Here is a 24855-nt window from a genome sequence, read left to right on the forward strand (position 1 = left end):
TCATTCCAGGGGAACCAGGCAGGGCTGCCCTCTGTCGCCCCTCCTTTTTGCTTTGAGTATTGAACCCCTGGCCATGGCGGTGCGTGGGAAGGAGCAAATAAAGGGTATCCCTTTCACGGGAGAACAGCACAAAATCTCCCTTTTTGTGGATGATGTGTTGCTGTCGCTAGGGGACCCGGCTCAATCCCTGCCGCAAATTCAATCATTGCTTTCTGATTATGAGGAAGTGGGCGGATTCAAAATTAATTTCGGCAAATCGTATATCTTGAACCTGACGCTCTCGCAGGCCGAGATGGAACGACTCTGCCCACTTACACCATTGGCGTGGGCACCTGCCTCCTTGCTCTATTTGGGGGTGCGGCTGACACCCTCCATTTGGTCGCTATTCACAGCGAATTTCCCTCCTATGCTGTCGGCGGTACGGGGGGAACTGGACCGCTGGAAGCCGAAATACATTTCCTGGCTAGGTAGGATCCATGCCGTTAAGATGGTTCTCCTTCCCAGATTCCTGTACCTCTTTCAAGCGCTTCCCATTCCTATTGAGATGGACTTCTTCCGGCGCCTTAAGACCCTCTTGCTGAAATTCGTCTGGCAGGGAGGCCGGGCACGCCTTTCCTATGCAACTCTGCGGCGCCCGAAGGAGGAGGGGGGAGTGGGCCTCCCTGATCTGCACCTGTACTATAAAGCGGCACAGTTGCGGGTGCTGGTGGAATGGTCACAACAAGAGTCTGAGAAGCACTGGCTGCACATGGATAGGAGTGTGGCGGGACGGTCGATTTGGGATTTAGCCTGGAAACCTAAAGTGGACAGGCCCAGGAACGCGTACATTAGCACCCCCACGAGAACTGTCCTGAAAGTGTGGGACACAGTGACGGGGGACGACCGCTGGACGACGTTCCCCTCCCCCTTTACTCCTCTGCATTTTAATCCGGCCTTTCCGCCGGCACTGCAGGAAGGGCCATTTCAGCTCTGGAGAGAGGGTGGTTGTAGAGCCCTCACGCACCTGTTTCACGGCACGGAGCCCCTCTCATTTCCTAACTGCATGCGCGATTATGGCCTTCCTCTTACCGAGCGCTTTAGGTACGCTCAATTGATCCACTGGGCTACGTCGACGAGATTGAGAGAAGCGGCGACTAGACCGCCCTCACTCTTTGAGGCCTTTCTCTTGCGGACAGCCACGATGAAAGGAACGATTTCTTTTTTATATAAACTCTTACTCCGCACGATGATCTCTCCCCGTCCGCGTTACATGGACCCCTGGGAGGACCTTCTGGGTAGGGACATTGCGGAGGGCGAATGGAAGGGTCTCTGGCGTGACATTCGGGCTCATAATCACTCAATGGACCTGCGGGACGCCCACTTTAAAACTATGTTCGACTGGTACATGCACCCCTCAAAACTGCACCGCATTTTTCCGGCGTCTTCTGACCGCTGTTGGAGGGGCTGTGGCCTGCTGGGCGATTTTCGCCACATTTGGTGGGCCTGTCCGGTTATACGGCCCTTCTGGACTAAGATCTTGTCACATATCAAAGAAATACTGGGGTATCCGATTCCGGACTCCATGGCCTTTGTCATCTTGGGCCTTCGGGACCCACTATTGGAGCATCAAACGAAGGCGGACAAACAAATACTGCGGCTCTGTCTGGGAGCAGCTAAACTCACTTTGGCGGCGGCCTGGAAGAAACCGACGGCCCCGGCTCTGTCTTTGTGGCACGCGAAGATGTGGAGGTTGATGAGCATGGAGAGAATGGCGAACATATTCCTGGGTAACTTTAAGAACTTTATGTTTAGGTGGGGACCTTTGGTCCGGTTCTTGTCGCGAGGTCTGCCATCCTCGGTCTGCCCATCGGCCCTGCGAGCCCTTCATATTTTTCAGATTTAAGTAACTTGAGTGAATGTGCGACTGTGACTGAGTATGTATGTTGGCGCCACCACCTTGGGGGGAGGGAGTGTTCGGGGTGGAGGGATGGGGGGAAGTATGGGGGGGGGGTTCTTTGTAATTGTTGCGGCACTGCATAGCTGCGGGGAGATTTGGCTGACCCGGGCCTATTGAGACCCGTGAACTTGCTGGATTGACTTTCTCCCATTAGGAGGCAGCCGGGGCTTCCCGAAATGTATCACTATCAGTTCCCGAACTGCACCCGGGACAGCCTAGCTGTTGGACACTATTGTAACAAATGCAACTGTTGTGGACTCAGCCCAGTCCTTCATATGTAATACTGCGCTATTGCCGCTTGTTTTCCTCTCTTTCTCTTTCTATATTTCCCTCTTTCTGTTTACTATGCAATAAATGAAAATAAAAATTTTAAAAATATATATATATAATTCTAGGGGGAAAGTGTGGGTAGTGGCAGTATGGAGAAGCGAGGAGAGAGTTTCCTTTCTGCTTCCAGTGGCGAGGGTAGAGGAGTGACTCCCAGCAGCTGCAGAGCTTGAGCATCTGAGGGTGAGTTGAAAGGAGTGGTAAAAGGGAGGGCTCACACTAGAAAGGTGGAGGAGGTGCTTAAGGTCCCCATGATAAGGGTTACACACAAGAAGATAAAGAAGACTGCTTCCACAAGTGACACAGAGGCACCAGCAGCAAAATGCTGTTTTGTCGTGAGTGCTGAAAAGGAACTTCACTGCTCTTGGCTGCCATTCTGTCACATCAGTCCTAAATGGAATTTTCAAAGTTCAGGTCACGGACAGAGATTAACCCACTGCGTTTCCATTGTTACAATTTGTGCATGCTTTAACTTTATTCTGTAAGTAATGGTGCCATTTTTTTCAAAACCCAACCTCTTTTATTGTCTAACCCTGGGCGTAGTACTACGCTACGCTTGCTGAGCGTGCGTATTTTTTCACTACTACGCGAATTGCACGTAGCACAGTGCAAAAATGCGTAGCGTAGTGGGAATTTTTTTGCTTGCTTGTAGTCCTCAACGTCACCATTCACCATTCAAATCATGACCCTGTTGTCTGCAAGGTAACTGCACTTGTGGTTTCCTGTTTAGGAATAAAATATAGAAATATTAGGTGTTTAGGGAGGTACCTGGAGCTTTTTGTCCTGGTGCCACTGCACCTGCTGCACTATTGAAATCATGAATTTAGGGCATGCTGGAAAACTGCACTTCACTTGGGACTACCAGTTAGTAGTCAAATATAGTAATATTATGTGTTCAGAGGAGTTCTGACAACTTTTGGGCCCGGTGCTACTGCACCTACTGCACTATTCATATCATGACCCTGTTATCTGCAAGGCACTGCTCTTGCCTGTTTAGGAATAAAATATAGCAATATTAGATGTTTATTGGGGTCCCTAGAGCTTTTGGCCCCAGTGCCACTGCACCTTCTGCACCATTCAAGTCCCTTTTAACTGCAAGGTAACTGCAATTGTGACTGCCTGTATAGTAGTAAAATATAGCAATATTAGGTGTTTAGAAGAGTTATTACCAGTTTTGGTCCCAGTGCCACTGCACCTGCTGCACCATTCAAATCAAGCCCCTTTTAACTGCAAGGTTACTGCAATTGTGACTACCTGTTATTAGTCAAATATAGCAATATTATGTGTTTAGCGAAGTTCTGACAGCTTTTGGGCCTGGCACTGCTGCATCTGCTGCTCCAGTCAAATCATGACCCTGTTGTCTGCAAGTAAACTGCACTGGTAGCTGCCTATTTAGTAGTAAAACATAGCACAGCTCTTGTATAATAAATTTATTTTTAATGTGCAATGTTTATTACAGCATTTAGAATTTGATCATAATGACCAAATAGATTAACTTGAAAAAATCAATCTGATAATGCCTACAAAATGCAAAAAAAAGGTACTGCGGAATGGATAGGAAATGCCACAAACGTTCTAAGGCTAAAGCATCTGCTTTACACAACTAAGTAAAAAAATCAAGCATTCCAGCGTAATGTTGGAGGCTGTCTGCCTTTTCTGTGGGAAGATATCTGATCTTGACAGTGAAAAAAAGTTACAAATATTGATATATTGGACAGTTTGGCACATGGCACTTTTGAATCTTGTATATTGTACTTCTATTCTTCCCAAATGAGTACCGTAACAAACTCATGTTTGGTGTGCTTTATGGGTACTTGCATCCAAATACGTATTGAAGTGTTGGATAGTTTTGCACAATGCACTTTTGAAACTTGTATATTGTATTTTTTAAAAATTTCTGATGATTGTTGTATTGTATTTGTGTTTTGTGTGCTTTTATGTGTACTATTGTATCCTAATAAAGTTGAACTGAACTGAACTGACAGTGAATGGGGCTTAAACAGTTTGGACAGATTTAGTAAAGGTATTGTAAAAGCTTGCAGCCAGGAGAAGTTAACAAAAAAAAGTTCCACACAAAAGAGAATGAACACAGTAATATAGCAATGGGAACTGATAAGAGACCCCTTTTAAGATACAAGACATTTCACAAGCTGTGCAGGTGAAACCTAAAAAGGAAAGCTTATCTGTTAAAAATAATTCTAGGGGGGAAAGTGTGGGTAGTGGCAGTATGGAGAAGCAAGGAGAGAGTTTCCTTTCTGCTTCCAGTGGCGAGGGCAGAGGAGTGACTCCCAGCAGCTGCAGAGCTTGAGCATCTGATGGTGAGTTGAAAGGAGTGGTAAAAGGGAGGGCTCCCACTAGAAAGGTAGAGGAGGTGCTTAAGGTCCCCATGGTAAGGGTTACACACAAGATGATAAAGAAGACTGCTTCCACAAGTGACACAGAGGCACCAGCAGAAAAATGCTGTTTTGTCAGGAGTGCTGAAAAGCAACTTCACTGCTCTTGGCTGCCATTCTGTCACATCAGTCCTAAATGGAATTTTCAATGTTCAGGTCACGGACAGAGATTAACCCGCTGCGTTTCCATTGTTACAATTTGTGCATGCTTTAACTTTATTCTGTAAGTAATGGTGCCATTTTTTCAAAACCCAACCTCTTTTATTGTCTAACCCTAGGTGTAGTACTACGCTACGCTTGCTGAGCGTGCGTAGTTTTTCATTACTACGCGAATTGCACGTAGCACAGTGCAAAAATGCGTAGCGTAGTGGGAATTTCTTTGCTTGCTTGTGGTCCTCAATGTCAAGTTGGCGACCGCGAGCGAGCAAAATCAACATCTCTGCGAGACTTTTTCCTCATTCGCGATCAGCAACATCAAGTTGCCGATCGCGAGCGTGGAAAATAAACCTCACGGCGAGATTCTCAAAGTGGGGAGGTCAGGTTTCTCATTGCGAGTGGTCACGAATGCTCGCAACCGCTCGTGATGAGAAACTACCAGTCCGCGCTGAGAAAGCTGCCGCTTGAGCACAAATCTACTCGAGCTGCAGAAAACTACAGCTTGCACTGTGCAAGATGCCGTGTGCACTTCGCGCAGCTATGCGTAGTACTACCACGCAAACTACGCTAAGGGTTATTATTGTCACTCCACTCTATATCCGTCTGAGTGCCCTGCTTTATTCTGTGTGATTACATGCCATCAAAGTGTGGGACCTGATATCGGCATCTTTCTTTGTTTTCTCTGCAGTATATTATCGATTGTTCACCATGGGTGGCAAACTTCAGCCTGTCAGCAGATCAGTCATTGTTGACTTTGAGGTAAGATGTCCACCCATCTGACAATAACATTACAATTTTAAAACTCTACAGGTCTTGACACAATTCTGTTGTATGTGCTGTAGCAATTCATGAAGAACTAGGCACTGACATGAGTTCCAGTGTTTATAAATAGCTTCCTCTTCTCCCGTGGAAGTACAGATAGCATGAGATGCACAGGTATGAAGAACGGATCAGAACAATCATACAGTGCACAGTTGTTCAAGGGCTTTCATCTTTCAATATCATTAATGGGGTTTGTGTTCAGAAAAGCACTTTTCTTGTTTATTCATTAATCATTTATTCAATGAACTGTAGGATGATCAATGATCTGTCAAGTTGGTTTCCACAGATTTCTTTTAAAGTTGATGGCTTTCATGATAGGCAACAATGAGGTACAACCCACACTTGTCGCTCATTTTGCCTCGAATGCCCTAGCAAGTTTTTCAAGGCTTAATTAGTCATATACTGATCTTTCCCACACTTGATGGTTTCCATTTATCAGAACCTCCAGCATTTCGCGATTTCGCGATTCACGAAAAAATCGCGAAATTAGCTGGCTATCGCGATGGCCGCGATATTTACCAAACCGGCCGCTAAAAAAGGTCTCCCGGCAGGTCAAAAAAAATCAAGCCATTTTATTGGCTGTAAGCGCCTACGTCACCACGTGAACGGCGCTGTACAACCGTGAGAGCTGCCTGCTTCCTCCATTACATTATTTCTGAAAGGCGAGCGAGAAAAGGAAAGTGTTGCTTCTTTGCGCTCCAGCTTGCAGGCTCGACTACTGTCCTGTAATTGCAGTAAAGATTGTAAAAAAAATATGAGGATCCCTGCACGGGGACGGGCGGAAGAGCAGAGAAAGAAAAGGACATTTCACTTCTGCACTACCGCTTCAGCAGCCCTCCCCCTTTCTTTTTTCGTCCCGATTATTCCCTCCGTTTGTCTAGCATCTCCTCATCTCTTCCTGAAAACCATCTCTGCACTCCTTCCGCCGAATTTTTCTTTACCAGATCCGCTTTTCATCAAGTTTTTTTGTTTACTGCTGAGGTATATGCATCTCAGAAGCCCGCTTTTTATTAAATTATTTTTTCCAGCTTGGCAGGAACATAAAGCGTGGCGGTGTATATCTCCTGCACACAGGACACCCCGGCTCTTCACAGGAGGCCTTGATATTAAAACTACAATCGCCAAGCAGGCCTCAGAAGCCGGCTGAGTCATTTTAGTTAAAATGTAAGTACTGCACTGTATCACCGCATCCCCCCAGCAAACACCTCGGCCAGCAGGCTGTGCCAGCCCGTTCTCACCTGCAAGACAAGGGTTTTCCTGAGCTGCACCCCACCCTCTTTCCTCCAGGCCCCCCTCACACTTCAATTCTCGGCTGCAGGGCACAGACTTTGCAGATCAGGCCCTCCTCTTTACCCCAAACTCCCCAACCTGTTCTGTCACACCACTCACATACACTCAGCAGCTCACTCTCACCTGCAGAGCACTTGCTTTCCCCCAAACTCCCCCTTTAACCCGTGCTTTCACACCTCTCTACATTCCCACAGTAGGCATCGGGCATAGTCTGAGTGGTTGTCACACGCCCCCCAGCTTTCCCACACACAGACCTTGGTATCCAAGCTGCTAGCAATGCACACAAATTTGTGCACCTGCAAGTTGGATGAATTGGATAGGAATAGAGAAAAGTTGTGAAAGAATGTTTGGGAGTTCACTAGTCCAAAAGGTTTGGGATGATTCAAGAGGGGAGCGAAAGGTAGAGGTGGAAGCTTTAAAATACATATATGTTTTTTAAATAAACCATACATTCGTTTTTACAGGCATGGATACATCTAAACATATACATATATGTATACATGCATTTGTATTTATATAGCTCTTGCCATAACCCTCGTCAGGCCTAAAGCACTTTCTGGGTGGCTAGATGGCATTATTTATATAGCTCTTATCCCTAGAGAGGCTGGGACATGTTCTGGTTCTAACAGATTCCTGGGTGCCCATTGGAGTGCACGGTAGTAAAAGTGGTTTGGCCTATAACTAGCATACTGGGTGAGGTGTGTGAGGTTTGATGACGTGGTGGAAGTTTGGATGTGAAATGGATCCAAAACAGGAAAACACAGGATTCTTTAATCTGTTTTTCTAAATCTTCTCTGCATTTTCTCACCCTCTGCATCTGTAAGTTCAAAGAGGGACTTGAGTTATAGGCGTTTGGTAAACAGCCCTCCACTCCTCAACAATATGCAGAGGTGTACTGCTTGCTGGTACCCTCATAGGGCATATTCACAAAATCAAACACTAATACATCTGAAATTTACTCCCATTAGTTTACCCCTACCAATGGAATATTTTTCTGACTTTTTGGAGATTCGCAAACATATTTAGGATGAGTTTCGGAAATCTAAAGCAGTCTGACACAATTATTTCCATAAGACAATATTTACTCTCACCTAATTTCCGCTACATATAAAATCCCAGACTAAGGGGGTCATTAGCATGGCGGGCGGACTTTGTCTGCCCGCCATACCCCTGGGGAATGGGACCGCCCACAATGCATGGGGCGGTCCCACACATACCATTAGGATGCGCCCCCCACACTGGCGGGAGCATCCCGCATTTCTAACACTGCGGCAGGCGGTGCAGAAAGCACCGCCCGCCGCAATGCCACAAATGCAAGTTGTGCATTTGAATGTACAACGTGACAGGCACTGTGCGGTGCCTGCCACGTTGTACATTCAAATGCAGGGGGTACCATAGGTACCCCCCATGTGCACCTCCCACCCCCAAAATACCTGGGGGTCCGCTACAGGCCCCCAATCGGGGAATGTCTTTTTCTGACATTTTTCTTTTCCAAACTCATGCAATACAAGACACCAAATTGCCGACAGAACAGTCAGTGGCAAAGCGATAATGGAGAGGGCCCCCCTGCAAGGTACCTCTGTGAACTAACATATACTATTCAAATCAAAGAAAAACTTTCACAGGAAGTTTAGACACTGCGCAGTCAAATTTTCTTTTTTGGGTAAGGACATGTTTTTCATTATAGAAAGTAGATAATTGTGTGAGAGTGCTCTTATGTGGATCCCCTAATTATTTGCTGTTTCTGCAATTTTCTTTGACCGTGCCTTCTATTTTCGCTTCAGCCCATCAGTGCTTCTGTTAAATGGACCACTCTTTAACCCACTCCTACATCATTTTTAGGGAACGACACTTATTACCAGTCTCACATGCCGTGCACAGTGCTTGAGGGGACCCCCTGGAGTTCGGGGACCCCGCACCGCAGGTTCTGTTGGGACTATTGTTATGCCCCTGCGAAGGGGAACTGTTTGACTGCACCTAGAGAGCGAAGGGAGCTGCGTGGCTGAAACCAGAGAGTGAAGGGAGGTGCGTGACTGAAACCAGAGAGTGAAATGTGCTACATGACTTAAACCAGAGAGTGAAGGGAGCTGTGTGGCTGAAACCAGGGAGTGGTGAAAGTGGTGCCCTGCCAGGGGTGTATACATGGGTGCTAGAACATCCCAGGGAGAAATATGGCCTGCTCCCACGAGGTTAGTAGATTTGAGCTGTGCTTCCGCAGAAATGCAGAAACGAAATATGCCTATTTCAAAGTGGAATACTATACTAAAACAGGTTCCATTTTAGGGCTGAAAAGGGCTGATTACGAGTAAAATAAAGTGCCGCAATATTGCCGCTAAATCTTCTTTTTTGTGCCGCTAAATTTTAATTTTTGTGCCGCTAAATTTGCAAATTTATGCCGCAATATCCTGGGGGGTCTGATTTATGTCTACGTCTGTCGGATTTACTGGAGAGGAAGTAGGTTTTGCAATTGGAGAATTTCTAATGAGGTTATTCCTGACATATAGGGCAGACTCACCTAAGAGAAGACGAATTTGTTCAGGAAATATCTTCTGAGAAGTTACTGTAACTGCTTATGAGGCCCCTAGTACATACAAACTAAGGAGATGGAAAAGGAGGAATAGATATCTAAAGAATTGAATAATAGGGGACTATTAATTCTCCTATTTAGGGACACTGTCCAATCATTCACTATACTGTTGCTATAGATACCACCATGAAGACGTGATTACATATTTTATTTATCGAAATCACAGGGAATTATTGTCCACTGAATTTGCATAGATTTCAAATATACATTATACACAAATATATATACATACATATGTACACAAATATATACAACAAAGAAAGACAAATGAACACAAAATCATAAGAATTCCTCTAACACCCAGAAAAAAATAAAGCAAAAGCTAAGTGCCCTCCTATTCATTCTAGGAAGTACACATCGAGGTAGTCGGACACAATCGGTTCAAAGAAGATATAGAACCCAAATATAAGGACTGTGTCAATGCATATAATTCCACTTTGATTTAAATGATTAGATCAGACTCCTCCTTATGGAAAGTGTCGACTCGGTCGCATTTAGGCCTTCCAACCAATCTTGGCCTCCTCAGGACAGGGTGATTATAGAACTTATGAAAATCAAATCCGGCTGAACCCTTCGTGTAATCTCCTTGGGTCAAACAGATTCTTCAATATGGTGAAAAAAACACCTCTAGATAGCATTATCTCGAGCAGCTCCTTAAGGTAACGAATACCACGATTACAAAACTTCAGCACCAATTCTCCATAAATGACTCCGTCACTCCACAGGGTGTCCATTAAACACAGCGGTTCACCAGGCCCCTAGGCCTGCATCGAAATATACATTGTTTGCGTGAAGGGGCTCAGAGGGCTTTCTAGGACCAATAGGAGTGGGCTACAGACATGCACCAAGGGTAGACTGGACTAAAGAGGTTCCCACAGCTACAGCTGCCTTGTCCTAGCTCTATGCAGACAACATATTGGAATTCATATCACTTTACATGTTTCCTGATGTTATCCATCAAATGACTTCTTCAAAATACACCATTTATCTGCAAATTCAACCTTGCAGCCTGTAGGGTGTAGGTAAGACCTCATGTTATAATGATGGAGCAAAGATTTGAAATGAAACTCGCTCGGAACAATCTCCTCACATAAAACGTTAATATTAAGTATTAATAATTGTTTGTCATACTAATTATGTCTCAGAAATATATATATTGTAGTCAGAGGGAAGCTTGCATATGGGTTCTACTAACAAATAACCCGACAGTGATTAAAATGGCTGCTAAAATGCGGGAATTGAATTGCACATATGCACGCTGCATGACGACATACCGCTTGGAGGGAAAAGCTTGCTTCTGCGCAGTAATGATAAACATGGGCGCTCAGAAACTCACGTGCTACGCATCTGCTTTGCCGAAATTAACATGAGGTATATACTAAATGCTGATGCAGATATAGTTAAAATAAAAAAATGGGAATAGAGTAGAAATAAGTGGTATACAGTGAAATATATATTTTTTAAATTAACATTTGTTTTGTTTGACTTTCCTAAATAGTTCATATTTGGGCCTAAAAGGGCAATGGAGTCAGGTAACATGTGACCAAGTCACATGCACAGCCGGGAGGAACTCTGAGCACGGTGACCTCAAGTTTTGGGATCCGTCCAAGGCCGAGACCTCTCCATGGCCTGGGAAGAGAAGAACATCCTGAAGCCTCAATGGACAATCATGCACATTTATATACAATGTTATTTTACTTTTATGAACATGGTTGGGAAATAAATCTAGGGAGAATCATTATTAAAGGAACCCAAAAAGGCAGAACAATTTTGACCTATGAGAGAAGTATCAGGAGGAGGGTATGTACATGTTCCATGGACTAGGCAAGATATTTTGTCATTTACTAATGATTTTCTAATATTTCTAGGAAAACTAGTTGAGTGGTAAAGGCAGGTTGATAGGTTTGTGAAGGTTTCAAAAGTTTTGTTGAAAGATATGTATGGTCTGTTTGATATAGTGGTACCTGCAGATTTATGGACAGAATGCAAAATAACTGTTGATTGGCCGAGTGAGAGGTACCCAAGAGATGAGAAAACATGGGCTCCTTCAGATGAAGTAATGAAGAAGTATCATCAAGTGATTACTTTCTTGAAAGGGAACATTTCCCCAAAGGAGACTGAGTGGATAAAAATAGATAGGACAACTCAAGATATAAATGAAAGAGTATATGCTTATGAGCGTTTACTAAAAGTATTTAAATGATATAGTGGATTAGAAACAATGGGTGAAAAAGGAATGGGTCATTTTGTGTATCGTTTTGTGTCTGGTTTGAGACCTGAGATATGTCAAATGATAACGAATCACATGCTGTGCTGGCAGGTAAAACCTATAGATGAGGTCTTAAAATATGGAAAATACTGTGGAGCTGAGATAGACAACTGACCAAAAAAGTTAGAAGAAGTTAGAAGAAAAAGTAATGTGGCTCAAGTAAAATTGGCAGAACAGCAGGAATTAAAATTAACTAATCAAAATAGTGATCAAAATAAAGGATCAAGTCAGGATGAAAATGGTGGTGGGAAACTGAGAGTTAAAATGAGTAGAGATGAGGCGAAAATGAAATTTCCTTATCATGGGTGCTGAAAATTGGGGCATTGGTAAAACAAGTGTAAACTTATCAAGAATAATAATGGCCCAAATCAAAATTTAAATCCACAGACGCTGAATGAGGTGATATTGAGTCAACCGCAACCGGTTGCAAATCAGCAAAGTCAGTTACCACCTGCCCCTATGCTAAATTTTGGGAACAGAGCAAAGTACAGTGTGGACTCCGGATTTCCAGGAGAAAGTGGTAAGCTGAACTCCGTAACATCACAATTTCTTTTACAAAGCAGTAGTTCATCTAAAGAGGAGGAGCGATGACGGTGCCTGGGGGGGGGGGGGGGGGGGGGGGGGAGGAATGCGTACTTGGTGCATCCTTGCTGGTAGATCAGTCAGGTCCATATATTGATGGAGAGGTAGAGGTAAAAAGATATTACCTTTTTATTGGATACTGGTGCTGCCCGTTCTACTGTGAGAACAGCAGGCATCCCATAGATTCCCCTCTCAGGTGAGGCAATCCAAGTGATTGATGTATCTAACAAATAAATTAGGACTCCAGTATCCGGACCCACTTCAGAGAGATGCACAAATTTGTTGTGTGTGACTCTAGTCCTGCAAATCTTTTGGGACGAGATTTACTGTGCAAGATGAATTGCACCATATGTTGTACACCGGATGGTGTTGCAATACAGATTCCTGATGAAGATGGCATTTATAAAATAATGCTAGCAAAGCAAGGCACTGAGGTGGATGAGATGTATTCCATGATGACAAAAGATGTTTTTGCTGATGAATTAAAATTGACAGTTAATCCAAAGGTATGGGATTTTACTGGAAAGGAAGTAGGATTAATGGCAGGTGTAGACCCAATAAAAGTGACTGTAAAAGAAAATGCAGTTTATCCAAACACAAGGCAGTACAAAATGAGTCCTGAAATAAAAGCCAATGTCATTGCAGAAATAGAGCGAATGGTTCAACAAGGCATTCTGAAAGAAATAATGAGCATCCCTTGTAATTCCACTATAATTGGCATTAAGAAACCTAGTGGGAAATACCAGATAGTGGATTTGAGAAAAACGAATACAATAGTGGTGCCTTGTTGCCCTGTAGTACCAAACCCAGCAGTAATATTGTATCAGATGCCATGGAGTGCAGGATGGTTTACAGTAATTGATTTATGTCATGCCTTTTTCTCTATCCCACTTCATCCAGATAGTCAGTAACTCTTTTCATTTAAATTTGAAAATCGTATCTATGTGTGGAATTCAGTTCCTCAAGGCTACACAGAAAGTCCTTCAATTTTGAATAAAATTCTTAAAAAGTGTTTGGAAAAACTAGTGATGCCCAGAAAATTAGTTCTAGTCCAGTATATTGATGACCTACTGGTTGCATCAAAGACTCGAGATGATTGTATTCAGGATTCTATTGCATTGTGAAATCATTTGGCTGATGGAGGACACAAGGTGTCACCAGGAAAGGTAACATTTTGTCGAACAAAAGTCAAATAGTTGGGATATCAATTAGAAATAGGAGTGGGAAGAGTTACCCACGAAAGAGTAAAAATAATAAAACAGATGCAGTTACCTCAGTCTCTGAAAGAAATCAGAATGTTCCTTGGTGTAGTAGGATACTGCAGGCAGTGGATTGCAGGCTTTTCTCTATTGGCTAAAACACTAATACAAATGAAAAGAAAGAGAGCAAAAGATCCTATAGAATGGGATGATGAAAGCATGACAGCTTTTGTTAAATGAAGAAATTGTTTATGTGAGGCTCCTGCTCTTGGAATGCCAGTTAATTCAAAAGAATTTGCTCTGTTTTGTTGTGAATGAGATAATTGTGCTTTATCAGTATTAACTCAAAGACATGGATTAATGCGAACACCAGTGGCATATTTTTCAGCAACTCTCGATCCTGTAGCTTCAGCATTGCCTGGTTGTTTGAAAGCAGGGGCAGCAACCTGTATGAGCATTGAACAAAGTGAGACTATTGTGATGGGACATCCTTTAAAAGTCTATGTTCCACATTCAGTTGAAATATTATTGACCAGAACTCGAACACAATATCTTACCCCAAGTCGAATGACAAAGTATGAGAGAATTATATTATTAGCGGAGAATATAACAATATTCAAAAGTACTGTTTTAAATCCTGCTACATTATTACCTGACATGTAAGATGAAGAGGTAAGGGATAACACTGAACATGACTGTTTAGACAAAACAGAATACTGTACCAAACCTCGCCCAGACATACAGGAAAAACCATTAAAAGGATGCGATAATGAGCTGTTTGTAGTTGGCTCTTTTTTGCGACATGAGGAAGGATGGATAAGTGCTGCTTATGCTGTCTGTACATTGGCTGGAATAGTCGAAAGAGAAGAGCATGGGGTCTGGAATAATCCTGATTATTATGCCAGAATGTTTACTTTCACAATTTGCCAGAATGTACCATGGAGATACACACATAGGTAGAGATGCTATGATCCGACTCTTTAGACAAGATTGTTTTAACCAAAAGTTTAGAACTGTCGCAGAAAGTCTCTACCACAGATGCCTAATTTGTCAACAGAATAACCCAGGAAGAAAAACAGTGGTCAGTTGGGGAAGAATTGGAAAAGACAGAAGGACCATTTGTGGTTACAAGTAGATTTCATTCAATTACCACCATGTAGGGGACTGAAGTACATCCTTGTCATAATTTGTTTGTTTTCAGGGTGGGTGGAGGCATATCCAACCAGATGAAATGGCAGCGTGACAGTTGACAAATTATTGTTGAGAGAGTTGATCCCATGTTATGGTTTACCAGTAACTGTGGAATCAGATAGAGGATCTCACTTTAATAATGAAATAATTAATCTGATCTGTGAAGCATTTCAAATTGAACAGAGGGGGTGTGGCCAAGCATTGATCGAAGATGGCTGCATAAAGTGAGGGTCCGATTCCCGTCCCTTCCCCGCGTCTATCCTGACCCATGATCCGTCCCGTCTGATGATGGCCCCATGTGGCGTAATAGTAGAGGTCACCATCCAGCTTATCCCGACTCACCTCACACATCAAAAGCAGAAGACACAGGCCCTGGAGGAGTGAGGCCTGCCCACAAGCCAAAAGCCGGGACCCACAGTGCCTGGGGAGGCAAGGAAACGGTACGTGTTTTTCCCTGATGACTTCTCGCGTTGGCGCCGGATCCTGAAGGTGCTGCTGCAGTCTAAATGGAGCTTTGCTGCGGGGCAAAGACGGAGATCCCATCAATCTAACAGTGACCGGAGGCCTGCGAAGAAGTGCTGGTGAGGCGGAGGGACACAGTTATTGACGCTCGGATAGCGAGCAACTGCCGCGAATGAGCTAATGGCGACGGTGCACCCAAAAACATTGGCACGCCACGCTACACTCCCCATATCGGTGTCCATCTGTGACGCATTGTCTGATCACCACCGACCTTGCAGAGCCCACCTGCTGCTCACAAGTGATATAGGAGCAGTACCCTAGAAGTCCTAGGAGGTGAAGTGAGAAGGTGATGAGACTCCCGTGATACACCCAGTGACTACTGCAGTTCAATGCCTATATAGTGAAAGAGGACCTCCCGGGTGGTCAGTGGGGGGCGCACAGCTGGGCATGATAGAAGATGACACCCTCGGGATCCATTGATACTGAGACGACCTGGCCCCTGGCGCCACCACTGTCACAGAGGACTGAATTGAGGGGCGCATTTCCCCGGTGGGTGCCAGAATTGGTGTTGCGTCCCCCGGTGTCCTGACCCGAACATTGGGGCCCATACCAGCTGGCACATCTGTCGTGAGCTGAGAGAGGCTGCACATCCGCCTCCCCTGAGTGCCCCGGGTCAGTTGGGGGCAGATACATGGCATCAAAATAAAGCGTGCTAAAGGCTCAGGGTCCCGAGGGACAAAGCCGACGCAGACTAATAAACTTGACCGATATACGGTATCAAAAGAAGCACAGCGGAACCGGTTGTCTAGACATGCCACCCAAGGAGGCCTGGGGGAAGAGGAACAGGAACTCTTGTTGAAGGATGTTATGGAGGCTATTACCGGAGTCAAAACCTCGTTGGAGCACAAAATGGATACTATGATTAACCTTATCAGGGCCGATCTGGGGAAGCTCAATGTAAAGGTCAAACAGGTAGAAATAACGACCTCCAGCCTTGTTGGTGATGTCACGCAGCTGCAAGGGAAGGTCCGCGAGCTCCTGTACTCTCGCAAACTCAAGGACCTCAAGCTGGACGACTACGAAGGCCGTCTCCGGCGCAACAACCCCCGCATTCTGGGTGTTCCGGAGAAATAGGAGGGGCAATCCCCTGATCATTTTGTTGAAGAACTCATTCTCAAACATCGGCAACCCAAAGGCCTCAGTAAATTTTTTGTCATCGAACAAGATCACAGGGTCCCGGGCGGCTGTCCCAAACCAGGCGCTTCCCCGCGGCCCATGTTGGCTCCGGTTTTGAACTATCAGGACAGAGATGTTATTCTCCAGAACTCTAGAGCAGGGGCCCCCCTTCATTACAAAAACACCAACATCTCCCTTTTCCCGGATTTCAGGCACAGATTACAGAAGCAAAGGAGGTCATTCCTTTACGTGAAGCGCGACCTCAGAGTGAGGCTACTGAAATACTCAATGCTGTTCCCAGCTGGCCTCCGGGTCAAGGTGGAGGGCAGATGTGATTCTTTGAACAACCTGAAGCAGTGACGGAATGGATTGACCATCGCGGAATAAGGAGTCCGAACGACTGCAGTGACAGGGAGTGTGCGGCAACCGACCTGCTTGAGAGAGAGACTTGGCTGACGGCGGCATTTGAAGTGAATATCGGGGATCTGGAGTGGGGTGGGCCTGGGAGGGTGGTTTCTTGTTTCTGATTGTCGGGCCAGTAGAGGTATATGGTTTGGAGTTACTTGCATTTATGGGGACCTCCATGTGACATGGTTGGAGGTAGGGACAAGGAGCACTTTTTTCATCTTTGAATTCCTTACGAGGGCGACAGGCACTCTGCAAGTTTTCAATGGACAGTTTTAGGCCCAGAGTGCAGGGCAGCAGGGTCGGGGGTTGTTGGGTGGGGGTGTTTTTTTTTGTTCTTATTGCATTCATTATTTCAGCAACGTCTATTGTAATCTTAGAAAGGGAAGTGGGCACACACATTGCATTCTCCGTAAAGGAGATGATGAGAATTTTCAATTGGTCATCAAACAATCAATCAATCAATCATATCATTTGTAAAGCGCACTACTCACCCGTGAGGGTCTCAAGGCGCTGGGGTGGGGAATGCTGCTACTGCTTGAAAAGCCAGGTCTTGAGGAGTTTTTTGAAGGTCAGCAGTTCTTGGGTCTGCCGTAGGTGAATGGGGAGGGTGTTCCAGGTCTTGGCGGGGAGGTAGGAGAACGATCTGCCGCCTGAGGTCGCTCTTCGAAAGCGGAGGACTGTAGCGAGGGTGAGGTCGGCGGAGCAGAGCTGGCGGGTGGGGGTGTAGAAGCTGAGTCGTCTGTTGAGGTACGTTGGTCCGGTTTTGTGGAGTGCCTTGTGTGCGTGGGTGAGAAGCTTGAAGGTTATCCTCTTGTTGACCGGGCGCCAATGCAGGTCTCTCAGGTGGGGTGTGATGTGGCTGAAGCGAGGGATGTTGAGGATCAGGCTTGTGAGGCGTTCTGGATGCTTTGGAGCCGTCTCAGGAGTTTGGCCGAGGCTCCTGCGTAGAGGGCGTTTCCATAGTCCAACCTGCTTCTGACAAGGGCCTGGGTGACTGTTCTTCTCGTTTCAGTGGGGATCCATTTGTAGATCCTACGCAGCATGCGGAGGGTGTTGAAGCAGGAGGAGTAGACGGCGTTGACCTGTTTAGTCATGGAGAGGGTGGAGTCGATGATGACCCCTAAGTTGCGTGCGTGGTCGGTGGGTGTTGGAGTGGTTCCCAGTGCGGTCGGCCACCAGGAGTCGTCCCAGGCTGAAGGGTTGGATCCGAGGATGAGGACCTCCGTCTTGTCTGAGTTCAGCTTCAGTGGACTGTTCCTCATCCATTCAGCAACGGCCTTCATTCCTTCGTGAAGGTTGGTTTTGGCGGTGTGGGGGTCCTTGGTGAGGCAGAGTATCAGCTGGGTGTCATCGGCGTAGGAGAGGATGTTGAGGTCATGCCGTTGGGCGACGTGGGCGAGCGGTGCAATGTAGATGTTAAACAGAGTTGGGCTGAGGGATGAGCCCTGGGGTACGCCGCAGATGGTCTCGGAAGGCGGAAGGAGGTGGTCCAGTCCAGGGCCTTCTCTTGGATCCCAGCATTATGGAGGCGTGTTCGTAGTGTGTGGTGACAGACCATGTCGAAGGCGGCTGACAGGTCCAGGAGGATGAGGGCCGCCATTTCTCCGTTGTCCAGCAGGGACTTGATGTAATCAGTGGCGGCAATGAGGGCAGTCTCGGTGCTGTGGTTGCTGCGGAACCTGGACTCGGAAGGGTCCAGGATGTTGTTCTCCTCGAGTTAGCGGGTCAGTTGTTCATTGACAGTCTTCTCGATGACCTTTGCCGGGAACGGGAGCAGGGAGATGGGCCAGGAGTTCTTAAGGTCCTTGGGGTCCGCCTTGGGTTTCTTGAGTAAGACGTTGATCTCGGCGTGCTTCCAGCTCTCCGGGAAGGTTGCTGTTTTGAAGGAGGTGTTGATAACTTTCTGGAGATGGGGTGCGATGGATGTGCTGGCTTTGTTGATGGTCATGGCTACACGAGGTGAAGGCGAGACTAAACTGTTAAGCTGGAATGTCAATGGGTTGGGGGACAACAAGATAAATCGCAGTGTTGTCCTCCAATACCTCAATCGCCATGCCCCTGATGTTATTTTGCTTCAGGAAACGCATCTTATTGGAAATGCATGCAAGGCCCTACATCGAGGTGGTTACATATTGTTGGCACATGCAGGATTTTCCTCTAGCTCACGAGGGGTGGGTATCATGGTGAAGAAATCTTTTCCCCTTGTGGTACAGGCGACCTGGACAGATGATCGCGGTTTCGGGCACATAGGAAGGTCAGTCCATCACACTTCTGTTGGTTTATGTGCCCCCGGCTTACAAGCTACAACCTTTAGGGACCTAGGGATGCTACTGTTAGCTATCCCAGAGGGTATGCTAATACTGGGAGGAGACCTAAACTCAGTTGTCTCGGGTACATTGGTTTGCCACCCCCCTGTGTAGTTAGCCCCACTTCTTGTTGGCGCTCGACTTCCTTGAGACTATGGGATTGGTGGATGGTTGGCGGTCCTACCAACCGAACACAGTGCAGCACACCTTTCACTCCGGGGCCCATGGGAGCCTATCACATATAGATTATTTTCTCATTCCAGCATCCCAAATTGCTCACATTCATGAGATAAAACATCTTGCTAGAGGCCTCTGACTACTCTCCAGTTTGGCTCCACATGGTCCCCACTTATAGACAGGGGAGACAGGTGGCCCCCATCAACCCATGGTATTTCCGTGATCCTAAAATCTGCAAGGAGCTCCTCGTGGCCATAGATAACTACTTTATCGACATTGAGGGCTCTGTGGAATCCCTGCAGATCCTGTGGGAGGCCTTCAAAATGGTGATCCGGAGTCAGGCCCTCTCATTAATCTCGGGAAATAAGAAGGAGCATCGTAGGGAAATGGAGACCATTGAGACAGAGATTAGCCAGTTGGAGGCAGACATGATTTCAGACGTCACACATGAGAAAGTTCACCACCTCACACTTAAACAGCAGGAATTTAGAGCGCTAGAGACCGACCAGGCTAAAGCCCCTTGGAGAGCAGCACAGGGGCGGTTGTACGAGGTGGGACACAAAGCTGGGAGACTCCTGGCATGGTTAGACAAGAAAGAGGGGGCCAGCCGGCTGGTGCCTGAGCTCCATGGGGAGGGGGGTGGGGCCCTCACGGATCCCCAGCGCATTGTGGACAGGTTTGCAGCTCATTTTGGAGCTGTCTACACCTCAGTGACTCCTTATTCTGTGGAAGACTCCCGCCAGATGTTAACTGACATAACATTGCCCGGTCTTTCGGTTACTGACTGCGACTTCCTAGATAGTGCTATACCCAATGAGGAAGTAGCAACAGCAATTAGAACCCTCAATTCAGGAAAAGCCACCGGCCCTAATGGATTACCAATCGAACTATACAAACTTAAACCATACAGGTTGGCTCCATATGTTAAGACTATGTACGAAGATGCCAGAGTCAAGGGGTGCCTACCGATAGACCAGAGAACTGCAACCATAATCACCATTCACAAGGAAGGGAAGCCCAAAAGTGAGTGTGGGTTGTACCGGCCGATATCCCTTCTAAATGTGGAGCCCAAGATCCTGGCTAACCGACTGATCACAGTGATCGGGGCACTTGTCAATCCAGACAAATCATGTTTTTATTCCACATCGAAACACTGCCCTTAACCTGCGTAGGGTACATGGCGTTCTGGGCAGGGCAGCCTCCATCCTAGAGCCAGCTATTATAGTCCCTCTCTCGAGGCCACCATGGGATTCAACACCATTGAATGGCCGTATCTGGAGAAGATGGGGTTTGGCCCGCAATATATTCAATGGGTACAACTTTTATATGCTCAGTCTCTTGCCCAAGTGGTAGTCAATAACAAAAAGTCTGCAACATTTGAGTTGAGCCGAGGGACCCAGCAGGGATGTCCATTGTCCCCCCTCCTGTTTGCCCTGGCACTGGAACCACTAGTGGCCTTGATACGCAGGGATCCAATGATTTGAGGCATGCATTGGTCTCCGGAATGGGAAGACCGTATCTCCCTCTACGCAGATGATATTCTGCTTTATCTAACATATCCGAGGCGATCCTTGATGATATCCTCACTGTTTTCGGTAGATTTTCTGGATACTCCATTAATTGGAGTAAGTCCCTGCTGTTTGTGGTGGCGGGCGAGCCACCGATCCCACTGCGGGGGTGTCCAATACAGATACGCACTGACAGATTTAAGTACCTGGGAATTTTTCTTTCCCTAGATCCTTCACTTTGTTATACCCAAAACCTACGCCTCCCTTTACTTAGGCTGCAAAAAGACATAAATAACTGGAAGTCACTTCCCCTTTCCCTGCTGGGAAAGGCGGCCCTTTTTAAAATGATGTCCTTGCCCCGGTAATTATATGTCCTGCAGAATTCCTCAGATCCGGTCCCAGCCTCCTACTTCAGGGAGGTAGAGGGCCTCCAGCGAGATTTGTTATGGGGGGGAAGCCATGTATTGCTCTTGGTAAACTCTCCCTGAATTGGTACGATGGGGGTATTAGCCTCCCCGACATTAAAAAGTATTTTTGGGCGGCTCACTTGGCCTCCGTCAACCACGGTACCTACGCCGACCCAAAGACCCAAGCTATAACATGGACAGATGGCAGCTCTCTGGTGGGAACTACAATAGAGCCCTTTATTCCAAACCGCGACACTTTCCACTCATGGGTCCCACCAAGCACTCAGTACATGTCTGGCACACAGCCTCCAGGGGCCTGGGTTGGGATTGCAGGCTTACACTTGCGACACTGTTATGGGACACGGAACAGCTGGGTAGTTTGTGGAAAAGTAAGGGGTTTGACAAATGGGACTTAATAGGCATCTCTCGCGTAGGTGACCTGTGGGACAAGACGGATGTTAAACCATTCTCTGCACTGCAACAGCAATTTGAATTGGCCGACTCAGAATTTTTCCGTTACACACAGGTTAGGCACGCCCTGCGCTCCCACTTGCAGCGTGCAACTGCTCCAACTGAATCCCCCCCTACTGGAAGCTAAAGGATTAGATGGCCACATCCCAGATAGGACTATCTCATTGATATACAAAAAACATATAAATAACATGCCAGATCCTCTTCACACATTTCGAGAGAAATGGTCAAAAGATGGTATCGAGATGGATGACGAGGAATGGCAGGATGCCTTTTCCTCGCCCAGAGTTGTGGCAATAACTGCCTGTATCCGATTAGTCCAGCTTAAAATCCTCCATAGTGTTTATGTGACTGGACCTCAGCTGGTACACATGGGGAGATTGGGCATGGGTGAGTGTAGACGGAGCTGTGGTCAGGTGGGCACCTTTAGGCATATAATTTGGGAATGCGAGTTTATACAACCTTATTGGGGCCTCATACACAACACCATTAATGCAGTCTTGTCCATACACCTTTGCCTGGAGCCCGTAGATGCCTATTAAATATATGGGAGCCGACAGACCTCAATGACTACACAACACAGTGGGTTACTTTGGGGCTTATGAGTGCTGAGAGAAATATTGCCCAGCGGGGGGAGCGTTACTCCCACCTACAGTGGGAGACTTGGAGAAAGATTTGGACTGGTCAATGTTTCAGGAGAAAACAGTGTATGTGTCCCGAGGGTGCCCTAAGAAGTGGTCTCGAGTATGGGGTTTGTAGAATGCCTATTCGGGGATATATGTCAACCTCCCCTTGCCACATGCAACGAAGATCCCCCTTCAGCCTAGACTTTCCAGGAATTATTCTGTAATGATTACCATTGCCTACTGTAGTCATGTTGCCAGAGTTGTTACTTCCTCTGTAATGCGATTGCAATGCTAATAAAAATTATTTAAAAAAATGTGAACAGAAACTGCACTGTGCGTACCGCCCAGAGGCTTCTGGAGTGGTAGAACAAATGAATGGCGCAATAAAGACAAGATTTTCGAAGCTGTGCGCATCTACTTCACTGTTGTGACCAGATGCTTTACCACTTGTTCTGATGGGACTCAGAAACAATCCTGACAGAAATACAGGTTTGAGTCCTCATGAGATACTCATGGGAAGAACAATGAGATTAGCATTTATTCTCAGACACAGATTGTTAAGCATTACTGATGATCTGGTATAGGACTATTGTAAAAGATTGGCTGACTTGGTGCGTTATGTCTCTCATCAGGTTGGAGAAGATGCAGTTGCCAGACAGCCGGACCAAGCACATGATCTAAATCCTGGAGATTGGGTGGTAGTAAAGAATCACACCAGTGTCTTGCACTGAGACGGAGTGAACCTAAACAGGTTATATTGGTCACTACTACAGCAGTTAAATGTGCATGTTTGCCTAATTGGATACATTCTTGTCATACCAAGAGAGTTCCAACTCCAGATGAGAGAAATCCCCAACTGATTCAAGAAGTTGAGGGTGCTGAGGGTTTTACAGCTGAGGAATCTGGAAATATAGATTCAGAAGTAGCTGATCAAGAACAGCCAAGAATTAGTCGGGAGGATTGGATACCAGTGGTTGACATTCCTGAAGTAATTATCAAAATGATAAGAAGAAAACAATTAGAAGAGCAAAAAAATAGTGACGATCAGATAGGTTTAGAAGAACTAGCTCAGGAAAGTGAGTTTAAAATTGTTGAAGATACTGAGCAGGCACAGATAAGGAAAGAAAAATACACTCAGACAGAGGGGAATCAAAAGATTCCTAAATCTGAGGAGGGACAGGTAGGTTCAGAAGAACGTGTTCAGGCAGCAGATAAGTCAAGTGCAGTAAGACCTGATCAGGACCAGTTAGGAATAGAAAAACAAGCTCAGGGAATAGAACGAACAAAGAAATATTCAGAACAGGGACAGTTAAACACTGCAGAACATGTTCAGGTGAAAACCAACACCTTGAAAAGTACTGAATTCGGTCAATTAGAGAGGAATAAAAAAAACGAAGAGAATCAAGTTGTGCTACAACATAATGTGAATAAGCAAATCCTCGAAAGTGACGAGGAAATTGAGAGTGCAGTACAAACAAAAAGAATTAGAAAAGGTGATAATTGGCCAAGATATGTCAAAAGATTGAGATACCATCTCAAGACAATAAATGAAGAACCAGAGCAAGTAAATGAAGTCACAAGCAAATCAGACCAGACGAACAAACGAAGAAGTCAGAGAATAAAAATACTGAATAACAAATTTAAAGGCCCTGAGTGGACCTATGTAATTCTTGAAGAGCTTGAAAATCTTGATATAAATGAAGAGAGTGGTGAGGAAGGTGATTCTGATCAGTCTGACAAAGAAGAAGTGAGACCAGCTTGAAAATGAAATTCAAGGAAATTTCCAGTGGTCAAATAAGAAAATAAGAAGAGTCATCTTCTTAAAATGGCAAAGGAGTAACTGAAAGACCAAAATGTAATTGTATAAATAAATGCTGTAAATTGTGCATATGTAGTATTCTAATAGTGATTATAGTATGGTTATACTTAACTGTAGCAATTCCGCATGTGATGAGACTAGAAAAGAAGAATATCACAGACACTCAGGAAAAGACAGCTAACATAAAAGGAGATAAAGTAGAATTAGAAGCATCAGATGAGTTGGAAATACATCACACAGTGACTGATAATAACACAGCTTTAATTGTTTTTACAAAATTATTCTTTCAATATGTAGACACATTGGAAATTAGTGATTGTTACTAATGTATGAAATTACCCGCTTCAGTAGTAGAAGGTGTTACATATCACCATTTACACTTAACATATGGTATATCTTGTAGTGTATTAACAAATCTATTTTATAGAACAGGGAAATTACAATAATATTATTCAAATTTAGATGTGAGTTTCCCAGAGGTTCCTATTCGAAAAAATATAAATCCAGTACTTAGTAACAAAGTTGCCCAATTTATGGGTGTTTGTCTTAACACAAAAGACAATAGATATAGCAGAAGCTCATGAGAAAAATTTAACATGTTCATTAAAAGAAGAAAACATATTTTTGAATTTAGTAGAGGAAAGGAGACAAGATTTTCAGAAGAAAGCAAATTAGCAGAAAAATCATATACCACCATGGGCTGAAATGGAAAGTATTTACACACCTGGAAAGATTAATCCTGC

At 45.3% G+C, this 24855-nt stretch overlaps 1 protein-coding gene across 1 annotated transcript in view; it reads left to right on the forward strand.

Moving 5' to 3' along the window:
* LOC147748679 (A.superbus venom factor 1-like) overlaps nt 1–24855 on the forward strand; it is a 1557217-nt gene that overhangs the window by 403455 nt on the left and 1128907 nt on the right. The window contains exon 4 of the mRNA XM_086963549.1: nt 5501–5571. Coding sequence (XP_086819675.1) covers nt 5501–5571 — 71 coding nt within the window. The remainder of the gene's footprint in view (nt 1–5500; nt 5572–24855) is intronic.

The sequence above is a fragment of the Lissotriton vulgaris genome, chromosome 1_1 (genome assembly GCF_964263255.1).
Source record: "Lissotriton vulgaris chromosome 1_1, aLisVul1.2, whole genome shotgun sequence".
Classification (NCBI taxonomy): Eukaryota; Metazoa; Chordata; class Amphibia; order Caudata; family Salamandridae; genus Lissotriton; species Lissotriton vulgaris.